The sequence below is a fragment of the Nyctibius grandis genome, chromosome 20, assembly GCF_013368605.1.
Source record: "Nyctibius grandis isolate bNycGra1 chromosome 20, bNycGra1.pri, whole genome shotgun sequence".
In the NCBI taxonomy this organism is placed as follows: domain Eukaryota; kingdom Metazoa; phylum Chordata; class Aves; order Nyctibiiformes; family Nyctibiidae; genus Nyctibius; species Nyctibius grandis.
Genome location: NC_090677.1, coordinates 1311813 through 1324282, shown reverse-complemented (window position 1 = coordinate 1324282; position 12470 = coordinate 1311813). Strand labels below are relative to the sequence as shown.

Here is a 12470-nt window from a genome sequence, read left to right as displayed (position 1 = left end):
TGGGTATTTCGAACTACAAAACTTTTATATCACAGATTATTTTCTCCAGCTCCCCCAGGCCCTCTGATTTCCTGCCCCTTTCCCCTACCTTGAAAGCCCTACATAACTCAGTGGAGCTGGGAGAGATGTTGAGGCGAATAAGTCATCCAGCCCTGACATACAGTTAAAGCAATCTCTTTGAAACAGGATTAGCAGTTTGAGTTGGGGGAAAAAAAAAAAAAAAAAAAAGAATTAGAAAAATCACCTGTAGGCCAAAGGCCGCAATGAGTAATGTTAGATCCAATGGATAAGTCATCAAAATCAGAAGCAACTGGAAATGGTTTCAAGTGAGACAAGGTCAAGCAACCTTAATTATACTTATTGTTACCTGAGCTACTGATTCTAGATATAAATCTTCCCAGGACATAAGCTTCACATTTGAATGACACAGAGGACACCCTTGAAAGAGGAAAAGGGCTACCAGAAAGTGAACCAACTTCAAGATGGAAAAAAAAAATCCCTATTTTTTGCCCAAAATGAAAAAAAAAGGAAGGAAAAAAAGAGAGAGAGAAGTAGACACCAGCCCAAAGACTCCGAGCGCTGCCCATGCCCACTACTAATTCATCCCCCTCCTTGGCCATGCTGGTAACGCAGACCCAGACCGTCATTCCTCTTCCTCCAGACATTTCAAACATCTTCTCAAGCTCCACTGTCCTTCATTGGACATTAGGAAGAATTTCTTCTCAGAAAGGGTCATTAGACATTGGAAGGGGCTGCCCAGGGAGGTGGTGGAGTCACCATCTCTGGAGGGGTTTAAGAAAAGACTGGATGTGGCACTTAGTGCCATGGTCTAGTTGCCATGGTGGTGTCAGGGCAATGGTTGGACTCCATGATCCCAGAGGGCTCTTCCAACCTGACTGATTCTGTGATTCTGCCTGCCCACTGGTTTCCCTTTTCTCAGCATCTACTCTGCCTCCTGCCAGAAATACTAATTTCCTCCTGCTGAGCTCTTGGAAAGCTCTTCCAAATGCATGGTCAGAGCTGAAGGCCACTGCTAGAAGGTCCATCCACTGCCACCCCATGGGCATCTCCAGCTGTTCCTCACTTGTTCTCTCTCCTACTCTCAAAAGGCAATGAGCTTCAACAACAAGCACAGCGGGGGAAAATGCCACCCTTGCTCCATCAGCCAAGAGCCTCTCATCTGATTCCCCTCCCTTCTATTTGCAAAGACAAAGCAAAGGTGCTTGACACTGGGCAAACACATGTCCTGTAGGCACCTTGCTATGCTATAGGCAGACATACCATCTATATGTTTACAACCAGGAGTCACATCTTGAGAAATTATACTTGAGAAATTATACTAGAGGCTGGGCATTTTGCGTTTTTTTGCTTTGTTTTTCTTCTCTACGACCATAAATTCCCTTTTTTATTCTCTCTCCTGTGGTGTAGTTCCCAGCAATTTGATCCATTTCTTATAGACTCACCGTCCTCCTCCCTTATGGATTTAATTTCATTCAACAAATGGATTTAATCCATGAAGATTAAAAATACTGGCAACATTAGTACCTTCCAGTTAATCACTGAGTGAGACACCAGACGCATGCTGTCCACGTAACATTAACAGTGCCGTGACTCACAGGGCTTTTGACAATACCTCAGGGTCCCTATAGATGCCAGTTTCTCCATTCCCACAAGGAAAAAAAAACCCCAAGAGATGAAAACTCTCAGACACCTGAAGCTGGGGCAGATGCTCTTCCTCTCCTCCCAAATTTCCCACGGGTGTAGCTATATCATAGAATCATTTTGACTGGAAAGGACCTTTAAGATCACTGCCAAGTCCACCACTAAACCATGTCCCTCAGCACCACATCTACACGGCTTTTAAATCCCTCCAGGGATGGGGACTCCACCACTGCCCTGGGCAGCCTGTTCCACTGCTTGATAACCCTGGCAGTGAAGAAATTGTCCCTGATCTCCAATCTAAACCTCCTCTGGCACAACTTGAGGCCATTTCCTCTCATCCTATCGCTTGTTACCTGGGAGAAGAGACCGATCCCACCTTGCTACACCCTGCTTTCAGGCAGTTGTAGAGAGCAAGAAGGTCTCCCCCTCAGCCTCCTTTTCTCCAGACTAAACACCCCCAGGTCCCTCAGCCGCTCCTCATCACACTTGTGCTCCAGACCCTTCACCACCTTCATTGCCCTTCTCTGGACTCGCTCCAGCACCTCAAGGTCTTTCTTGTAGTGAGGGGCCCAAAAACATCCCCGCACTACCTTCCAGTTTGGGGGCTGGAAGAGGGGACAGGACCCAAAATGTTGGCAGTAGCAGTCCTATGTGGACAGCACCTCAGTTGCTTTAAGTTATTCCATGGGTGTTTTGATTTTAGGTTCCTAAATACAAATAAATTAATACTTCCTTTCTGGTATAAACTGCCCACATTATAATGAAGTGCCATAAAGCCAAGGTTACACATTCTTAGAAAAGAACGGTTTACTACCAAAAACCCGTTTATTTTTGTGATATATAACTGATACATATCAAGGCTGCCTGATGGAGGAAAAAAAGATATTTTTTCTTTTCTTTTTAAACTCTAAGAAAATCAGAACGTCTGTCATCAGAAAAGACAACCATAAATTGTTTCAAAGCCTTCAAAAGTGGGGAAAGAAAGGCCAAGCTTTTGTATTTCCACAAAGTTTTTCAGGTTTATTAAAAAAAAAAAAAGGACTTTTAAGCTTGGCTATTAATCACCTACAGCGAGTCTTTCAGTTTGCAAACAAATACCCCTCTTTCACCCAAGGAAACTAAAATTATTCAGATGTTTCATGAATAAATTTCCCAAAGGAGATTTCCGTTGCATCCAGAGCAAAGATATTTATACCATAAATACCAACACAGGAATTTAATCCGAGCTACACAGCACTCGGACGGGGGTAAGGCACACAGCTATGCATCCCGACAGCTGGTAGCTTTTCCAACTACGTTAATCCTCCAATACTTAAACATCAACATGTTGATTTTCTTTACCAAAATACAGCATGGTGAAACTATTTTGCCACTGGTTCAATGCTGTTAAGCAATGGAGCTGTGAGCACGCACATCGGAGGCCAGAGGTATTGGGACATGGGTTTTTTTAGGAAGGAGTAGTCCAAGGTACGATGCTTAAAGAGTCAGAGGGAGGTCAAGAAGGGCTTTTTCAACTGAAGAAAAATATGAAAAAAGCAGGGACTAAGGAAGAAAAATCAAGAAAACACTAGGGATAATACTAATTCTATTCCATTCTTAAAAATGTAAGTATTAAACTTTTACTAGACTCTAGTGCTATGTGGTACCTCTTGCATCCCAGACACACAGCAAAGGTGAGCCGATATGCACCACCCTACTAGAAAATAAAGATAAAAATCGTTCCCTGTACAGAATAACTAATGAATCTGTGTCCTTCATCCCTTGCACAGCAGGAGCACCGTTAACCCTTGCTTCCCCCCCTCTCCCAAACACCTACCCCCTGCCAGTAGCTTAGTTTATGGGAAGAGGATGAGCTGACCACAAACCTGTGCATTTATTTTGACTCAGCATCCACTAATTTAAATCTTTCTTCTTGTCCTACCCTGTAATTTGGATGAATCTCGCAGGAACTTTGCATCAAATAGCCTTTGGGTAAGTAATTGCAAAGGATTTGAGGACTGTCCTACAGTCACAGACTCACTCACTCACAGACCCACAGACTCAATCAGGTTGGAAGAGCCCTCTGGGATCATCAAGTCCAACCACTGCCCTGACACCACCATGGCAACTAGACCATGGCACTAAGTGCCATGTCCAGTCTTTTCTTAAACCCCTCCAGAGATGGTGACTCCACCACCTCCCTGGGCAGCCCCTTCCAATAGCTAATGACCCTTTCTGAGAAGAAATGCTTCCTAATGTCCAACCTGAACCTCCCCTGGCGAAGCTTGAGGCTGTGTCCTCTTGTCAGACATATACCTCACCTCCTTAAGACACCGAGCTACCAAAATCCAAATAAACCACGGATTAAGTCTCAAGCTGTAGAAACATATTCCTTGTTAACTCACGCAGTATGTTTGGCAAGCATGAGGATAAACAGCGCAATAAAAGCGGAGGCGGTTCCAGCAGAGATGGCATTACAACCAAACTAAATCAACCTCGTGGAGTGGGAGTCAGCCTCTTCTCCCAGGCAACTAGTGATAGGACAAGAGGACACAGCCTCAAGCTTCGCCAGGGGAGGTTCAGGTTGGACATTAGGAAGCATTTCTTCTCAGCAAGGGTCATTAGCCATTGGAAGGAGCTGCCCAGGGAGGTGGAGGAGTCACCATCTCTGGAGGTGTTTAAGAAAAGACTGGACATGGCACTTAGTGCTGTGGTCTAGTTGACGTGGTGGTGTCAGGGCAATGGTTGGACTAGATGATCCCAGAGGTCTCTTCCAACCTGGTTGATTCTGTGAACCCTGCCAGGGCCTAGTAGTGATTCCCAAATCCTTGGGACTGGGGCTATAGGTGCAACCTAAAGTTTCTCTGAGATTGGGGTCAACTGCAACAGTTTACAGCTAGAAAAACCTCCAATCCCAGAACAAGGGCCTGGAAATAGGGTAAATTATGGCCCTAGAAAGTTAATTCCTGGGATAAGATTTCTTGGCAAAACCACAGCATATCGGTAACCTAGGTTTGAACGTGCAAACACTGAACTCCATAGACTTGTTTCTACTCTCATGTACATAAATTATGAGCAATGTCCTTGATGGGAGTGGTCTCACACAAGTTAGAGCCCACTGCAAGAGAAATGGAAATTACCCTGTGTTTTGTTAATTCTTGAGTTATTCAAGGAACTTGTAGTATTTCCATCAATTCTAGAAAATATACTATTAAACACTGACCTTTCTTCCTCCCCACTGTCTTTACAATGCTATTTCCAAGTTCGATTTGGGTAACAGGCAATTAAACCAGCTTTTTTCCTTGCTTCTGTGTTATAGTTAACAGTTTTAAAAATTATTTAAAGAATGTAGGACAGAAATGTTGCATTATTCACCGCACTGTATCAAAAGAAAAACTACATGAAATCTTGACATTAAGACTTTTGTTTTCCCCTGCCTCAAACTGTGCCAAATCAGTCACTTTTATCCAACCCTCGTTAGAGCAACAGAGACAATAAAATAAAGTTATTGCTGCTTAGTTTCAATATGTTGGATACTGTTAAATACAAAACACGTAATCATAGAATCACGGAATGGTTTGGGTTAGAAGGGACCTAGTTCCAATCCCCCTGCCACGGGCAGGGACACCTTCCACTAGACCAGGTTGCTCCAAGCCCCATCCAGCCTGGCCTTGAACACTGCCAGGGAGGGGGCAGCCACAGCTTCTCTGGGCAACCTGGGCCAGGGTCTCACCACCCTCACAGCAAAGAATTTCTTCCCAATATCTCATCTCATTCTCCCCTCGTTCAGTTTAAAACCATTCCCCCCTCGTCCTATCACTCCATGCCCTTGTCAAAAGTCCCTCTGCAGCTTTCCTGTAGACCCCTTCAGGTACTGGAAGGTGCTAGAAGGTCTCCCCGGAGCCTTTTCTTCTCCAGGCTGAACAGCCCCAACTCTCTCAGCCTGTCTCCAGAGCAGAGGTGCTCCAGCCCTCTGAGCATCTCCGTGGCCTCCTCTGGACTCGCTCCAACAGCTCCATGTCCTGCTCATGTTGGTGTCCCCAGACCTGGATGCAGCACTGCAGGGGGGTCTCAGGAGAGCAGAGCAGAGGGGCAGAATCCCCTCCCTCGCCCTGCTGGCCACGCTGCTGGGGATGCAGCCCAGGACACAGTTGGCTTTCTGGGCTGCGAGTGCCCATTGCCAGCTCATGGTGAGCTTCTCGTCACCCATCACCCCCAAGTCCTTCTCCTTGGGGCTGCTCTCAATCCATTCTCCACCCAGCCTGTGTTTTTGCTTGGGATTGCCCAACCCATGTGCAGGACCTTGCACTTGGCCTTGTTGAACTTCACATGGTTCACACAGGCCCAGCTCTCAAGCCTGTCAAGGTGCCTCTGGATGGCAAACATGATATCTTAAATCAAAGACAAACCCAGAGGGAATAACAAGGGTGATTCCAAGTAGGAAATTGGGAGCGATATCCCAGTACAGACTGGGATGACTGGCCTCTCTTGCCATAGCATCCCCTTGAAGGGTACAGAGTTATCCCCAAAGATGCTGCTTTTGTGCCTCATTTCTTCATTGATTTTTTTTTTTTTTACTATTTTTTTTCCTCTTGCCATGAAACTTTAAGTGTCCCTGGAAAAGTTTTATTGACTTCATTCCTTTCCTTAACTCTTGATAAGGAGCTTAATGCTGGTTCTGTGATCCAAGCAAATTAAACTATCTGTTTCTGGTTAGGCATGCGGTTTGGAGATAGGCAGATTTAATTCACAGCATATCGAGTTAATGTGCCTTTTCTCTCTAAATCTGAACACTTCGCCGGCAGGAAAGGAAATAAAGCTTATCTATGACTGTGCAATTATTCTGTATGACAAACGGCTGATTTGTTTGGATTACAGAATTTATCTGTACACTAAATAAAAAGGCAAAGGAATAACAATGTCCTAGCAACGCTCTGGAAAAAAAAAACCCCCACAACTTAAATGCCAGCAGCGCCATTTCTTAAAATCAGTGGCAGAAGTGGCACACAGGAACATTTTTCTATAAACACAGTTATTAGGGTTGCTCGTGATGGCGAGGCATGTGTGAGAAAAACCAACAAGGAATGAAATAAAATACTGCTGTATGCAGATTTGCTGCGGTTACATCACACAGGGCTACATTTTGAAAGGTTTTATTAACAGTTTCTGTATTTTTTTTTTTTTTTTTTTTTGTTTTTAAAACAAAGACTCCTTAAAAGCCTGACACTGAGATACTAGTTATAGCCAGGTAGGCAAAGCACAACTCCATCCTGACCATCAAATATCCCAACATGTATTACATCACCCCTCTCTGTTTTAACTCTTTGGGAACAGCTTTTCCACAACCCCTCCTTTAAGGCATGATATTGTCCTCTAACATCAATGCCCCATCAAATCTGAAAGGGGATGATCTTTTCACATCCCCTCTTTTCCACCACTGAACCAGGGGCTGGAGAAGAAGGCTTCCCTTCTGTACACCACAGGGAACGATTTTTTCGCTCCTCAGTTGGACAGAAAACCAATTAAAAATATGTAAGATAAAAATATCAAAACTGGATTCATTTTTCACACAGCTCCTCTCGTCATCTCGATGTGCTGGGACAGTCAACCATAATCGGGAGCAAAATTGTGAAGCTGTTCTTTCAGAAAAAAGAGCCTGGATATTGCCACCAGCAGGCTTGCAGTCTCTCAACTCATTAGCTCTCAAAATTAAAAGCACTTACCTCTTCAAGGACATCTGCAAGCTTACTAAGTATCTCTTCAGGAAGGCTCTGGAATGTGGGAACACTGCAATACAAGAGAAACCTCGATTAATGGATCCCTCTAGATATCTGTTTCATAAATCCAGCTGCGTTTCTCTCATCTATCTTTCAGAGATATTTTGCCCTCATCATTTGGGGCTGAACAAGTTTTAATCATAAAACCAGGACAAGAATGTGCATTGTGTCTATGTGAAAAATGAGGAAGAAATTCTTTGCTGTGAAGGTGGTGAGACCCTGGCCCAGGTTGCCCAGAGAAGCTGTGGCTGCCCCCTCCCTGGCAGCGTTCAAGGCCAGGTTGGATGGGGCTTGGAGCAACCTGGTCTGGTGGAAGGTGTCCCTGCCCGTGGCAGGGGGGGTTGAAACTGAATGGTCTCTAAGGTCCCTTCCAACCCAAACCAGTCTGTGATTCTATAACTCAAAAAAACTCATGTTTTTCCTTTCACTTAAGGTTTCATTTCCTACGTTGGATCTGCATAAAAGTTATTCTCCACATTTTAGGGTGCTAAAAAACCCAGACCAAACCCATACTTTTTTTTTGCAATGTCAAACTCTGGAGAGGAAGACCTGGCACGTGCCTTTAAGGTAATCACCCCACCTATGTTTCATGAGCCCTAAACACTTGCTGGATGCACAATTTGGTGGCTATTTCTGCACCCAGAGAAAACCCACTCATAAAAGCACAGGGAGGTCTGAAGACATTGCAGAGGGCTTGATAGCTAAACGCAGTATTTTGTCTGGGGCTAAGCATGAAGTGCCTGGTGAGCTTAAATTTGTGAGCACAATTAAAGCAGAATTTGCTTTTATTAGCTTAAACATATGCTATGCTGCCGTAAAATTACAAAGTTTGGAAGCCCTCGTTATTTGTTTTTTAAAAAAAAACAATTTCAGCTGAATGTGTTAATTGATAACAAGAAACAACTGGGCAACTAAGTGCAGAAAAATATGATGGTTCATGCTCTCAGTAACATCTTTTGTTTTTTCCTTAGGAAGCACTCTTTCACTGGAAACACATGGGTCCACAATGGAATAAGAGCAAACAGAAACAACTAAAAAGGAATTATATGAGGCCTGGGCCTAAGTATAAAATGAAAGTTCATTATACCAACTCTAGCATTCCCCAATGAGGAATAAACTGATGGGAGAAGATAATACTCCCAGACATCTGGAGAAATTTTACTGTGGTTGCACCATTACACTCCCAAATTGGGGGAGAACACATCAGAGCATATTTTTTACAGATAATTATGTCTGTGCAATCCAAGGGAGGGTAGCGGAAGACATCTATTATAGCCCAAATGTGTGAGAAACAGAGAAAGAGCATATGAGCTCTGAACAAATTCTAAATGTTACTGTGGAAAACTTAGGAAATTCTCCTTGTTTGCTTAATATCCTAAGAGAAATGCTTACAACTTTAACACAGCAATAGAGCAGAAAATGGGCAAACCAACTTGTTGACAAAACAAACCCCAACTACATCACAGAATTACACAATATCAGAGATTTATGGTGGCTTATGATAGGCTGGTATCCTTCTAAACAGCTAGAAGTGACAATACAGTCAAATTATATTTAAGCCTCGTAAGATGAGGCCTTACAGGACCTCCCATCACTTTAATACCAAAAAACCCTGTACTCAACAAATGCCTTTATAAAATAGCAGAGAGAAAACATTTATTGACCTGGTAAAAGACGTCACAAATTCAGGCCAACAGAGCTGATGATAACACCGACAGAAAAACAAGATCTGAAAACATGCTCAAGTGTATAAGACAGTATTGAACGCTTGGCTTGATTCTCCAGGTCAATAAAAATAGACCCCCACTCTTTCCATGACAACATTAAACAGATTCATAAAATAGATTCTTGTTTTCCCCGGAAATCTGCCTGTATTATTTAAAGATTTGCATACAAAGATCAATGTTTTGGAGATTATTTCCATGTGGGTACTCACACTGAAAGGAAAATGGAGCCCCAGCTCTAAAGGGAGAGCTTAGAGGAAAAGAGCTGAGCAGCAGGTTGCTAAAAGTGGGAAAACATACACTAGGAAGACAGGAGCAGAAGACTCAAAGGAAATCTTTGAAGATGTTGCAGCACAGCAACAGGTAAGAAAAATTATATTCCTTTTTCCACAATTTTGTGACATTTGTGAAAAAGTCTGAAAATACACATAAGAGAACATTCAGCACTCGAGTTCAGATGTATTCATTATGATATGATGATATTAATATATTCATATATATTCAATATACAAGATATTCTATCTTTATGATAGAAGAAATCCCAGCAAATGCAGCTTAATCTCATCAAGAAATGACTTGCTCTGTCCCTAACAAAGCAGGATTAAGTAAACCCAGATTTTCTCTAACTGCTTCTTAAAACCCATCAATGACAAAGATTTTTAAGACACCCATATCATCTACTCCAGATAGTAACAATTGCTACAGGTTGGGGAAAAAAAAAATATTCTGGTATGCAACGTTTAAGTCTCTCAACAAAGTTTAAAACCCATGACTCTCTTACCTGCAACACACATGAAGAACTTCATCACACTCCACAACCATCCCCAACTTTGGCCAGGAACTATATCTTTAGTAGACTAAGCACTAGCAGCTTGCTCAGCCTCTCCCTGCAAGCTCTGCTTCCTCCACGTCTGATTACCCTGTCCTCCTGGGGACTTTCTCCAGCTGCTTCTTATTCCATGTAACAAGGATAGATTGCTCCACCTGAACTGACTATGCTATCGAGAAGTTGCCCTGAAATGGCTAGATCTGCACTCCAACACACCCATGCTAAGGTGGGAACCCCATCTTGTTCCTCCTGGGCGAACGCCTTGATCACTCCTGGGCCAGACAGAAGATGACTAGGGCTTTCTCTGCTGCCTAATCCTTTAAACATGTTTTGAAACTGGTTCAGCACTTAATTGCAGAAGAGGCTTCATCTCTGCTACAATTTCCCCCACAAAGCAAACAGCTGAATGGTGATCAGCACCACACCCCCTAAAGCCTCTTAACACTGATTATTCAAAAAAAAAAACCAAACCTGCCCCCTGTGTGATGAGGTTATGGAATAAAGCTGGACATGGAGCACAGAGATGCCTTCACAACTGAAATTCTACTCACCTGCAGCCTCTCTCTGCTCCTCGAAGTTATTTATGGTGATGCAGATGTTAACAAGTATTTCTACCAAAGTCTTTATGCCTATTTTACAGACCCCCTTTGCAGAAGTACAGCCCAAGATCCACATGAAGATCCAGGCCACCCTACAAAGGCAGCATGTAACAAGGCAAACCAGATCCCTAAATTAAGGAAATTGAGTTTTAACAGCAAATGCCAATAAACTAAATATTTTTTTAATCAATCCACAAACATCACAATGCTTTATCACAAAAGACAGCTGACTGCCATCGTGGGTAACAGGATGAGGAGCAACCTCTGCCCTTCTCCAGTCTCCCTGCCCCAAGCCTTGTTAGACTCTCCTTTGAGCAAAAAATGGAGAAGTAGCTGCAGTGGTGGAGGAGCTGCTCACGCTAGCAAGGAGAGGGGACTTTTTGCTGGCCATATTCCACACTATTCAGCTACAGAATATTTTGTAGGCGATGACAGTCCACATGGCTGGTGAGGGCACCGTGGGGAATTGCTTGCTGTCTGCAGGAATGGCAGAGCAGCTATTCCGGTTGGCTCTGAGCTCAACACGTTTTCACAGAGAGCTCAACATGCTGAACACGCTGCCAAAATAGGGGAAAACAGCTGCACCAAAACGTCCACGTTGAATCTTTGTCCTGACATAAAAGCAAAGATGTGCCCAACCTGAAGGCAGTGGAAGGAGGCGTGCAAGGTCATGTTTCCATCCCTGGTGATCTGCTCTCAACTTTTAGGTAGAAGCAACATCCCCCAGTAGCAACGCTTTGATTCATCCTTTTGATTCATCCCATAGGATTACTCCTGTACTAAACCCGCAAGGGCTTCCAAATAATGCTGGCTGTAACCCAGGGGGTTGATTTTACTCTAAAATATACTCGGTGGCCCAGATGCCAGCACTCCGACAGGACAGGTGAAGGGTCTGGAGCACAACTGTGATGAGGAGCGGCTGAAGGAACTGGGGGTGTTTAGTCTGGAGAAAAGGAAGCTGAGGGGAGACCTTCTCGCTGTCTACAACTGCCTGAAAGGAGGGTATAGCAAGGGGGGGGTCGGTCTCTTCTCCCAGGTAACAAGTGATAGGATGAGAGGAAACAGCCTCAAGTTGTGCCAGGGGAGGTTTAGATTGGAGAGATCAGGGACAATTTCTTCCCCGAAAGGGTTGTCAAGCACTGGAACAGGCTGCCCAGGGCAGTGGTAGAGTCCCCATCCCTGGAGGGATTTAAAAGCCGTGTAGACGTGGTGCTGAGGGACAAGGGTTAGTGGAGGGCTTGGCAGTGCTGGGTTAACGGTTGGACTTGATGATCTGAAAGGTCCTTTCCAACCAGAACAATTCTATGATTCTATGACATTTATCTTCCCACACACATGAAAACTGTGCAGGGTCCGTGTCTGTCTTCCATCCTCAGCCCAACACAGAAGCAGCTATTCACTTTCTAAATGCCTTCCAAGATGCGTCTCCCAAATTTTTGAAGAGCAGTAACTGAAAGCGTTCGTCCAGCTTTGCAGTCGGCGGCAGACGGTCCTCGTGGGTTAACTCTGAAACAAACCCTTTATCTTTTATTATTGGCTGGCACCGTTTGTCACTGTGCTCTGCCTTGGGCCAGATGGGTAAGCATAGTTTAAAGATCAAAACAGCTCAGTAAAAGGAAATTAAGTCTGTCTGCATTCCCTGAAACTCTGTTTTTTTGCACCCAACTGGAACGAAGGCTGAAAAATGTTAATGTTTTTGTCCTTGCATTACCACGTTTGGGATGCCCCTGCAGCATTGTCTCTCCGCTCTGAATGATCTGAGGTTAAATCTTAGGTAGCAGAAGCTGAGGCTTGATTTAGGATACTCACACAAACTGTTATTTTGAACAACTCAAGCTGGAAATGCTACGTACAGGCAGCTGCCCACTGGCCATCAAGTCGTGTCAGGTAGGTACTGCTG

At 44.0% G+C, this 12470-nt stretch overlaps 1 protein-coding gene across 2 annotated transcripts in view; it reads right to left on the bottom strand.

Annotated features, from left to right (window-relative positions):
* The window catches only part of PRKG1 (protein kinase cGMP-dependent 1), a 577366-nt gene that overhangs the window by 161014 nt on the left and 403882 nt on the right, over window positions 1-12470 (bottom strand). For both annotated transcript variants that reach the window (XM_068416564.1, XM_068416566.1), the window contains exon 5: window positions 7365-7428. In XM_068416564.1, the coding sequence (XP_068272665.1) occupies window positions 7365-7428 (64 nt within the window). The remainder of the gene's footprint in view (window positions 1-7364; window positions 7429-12470) is intronic.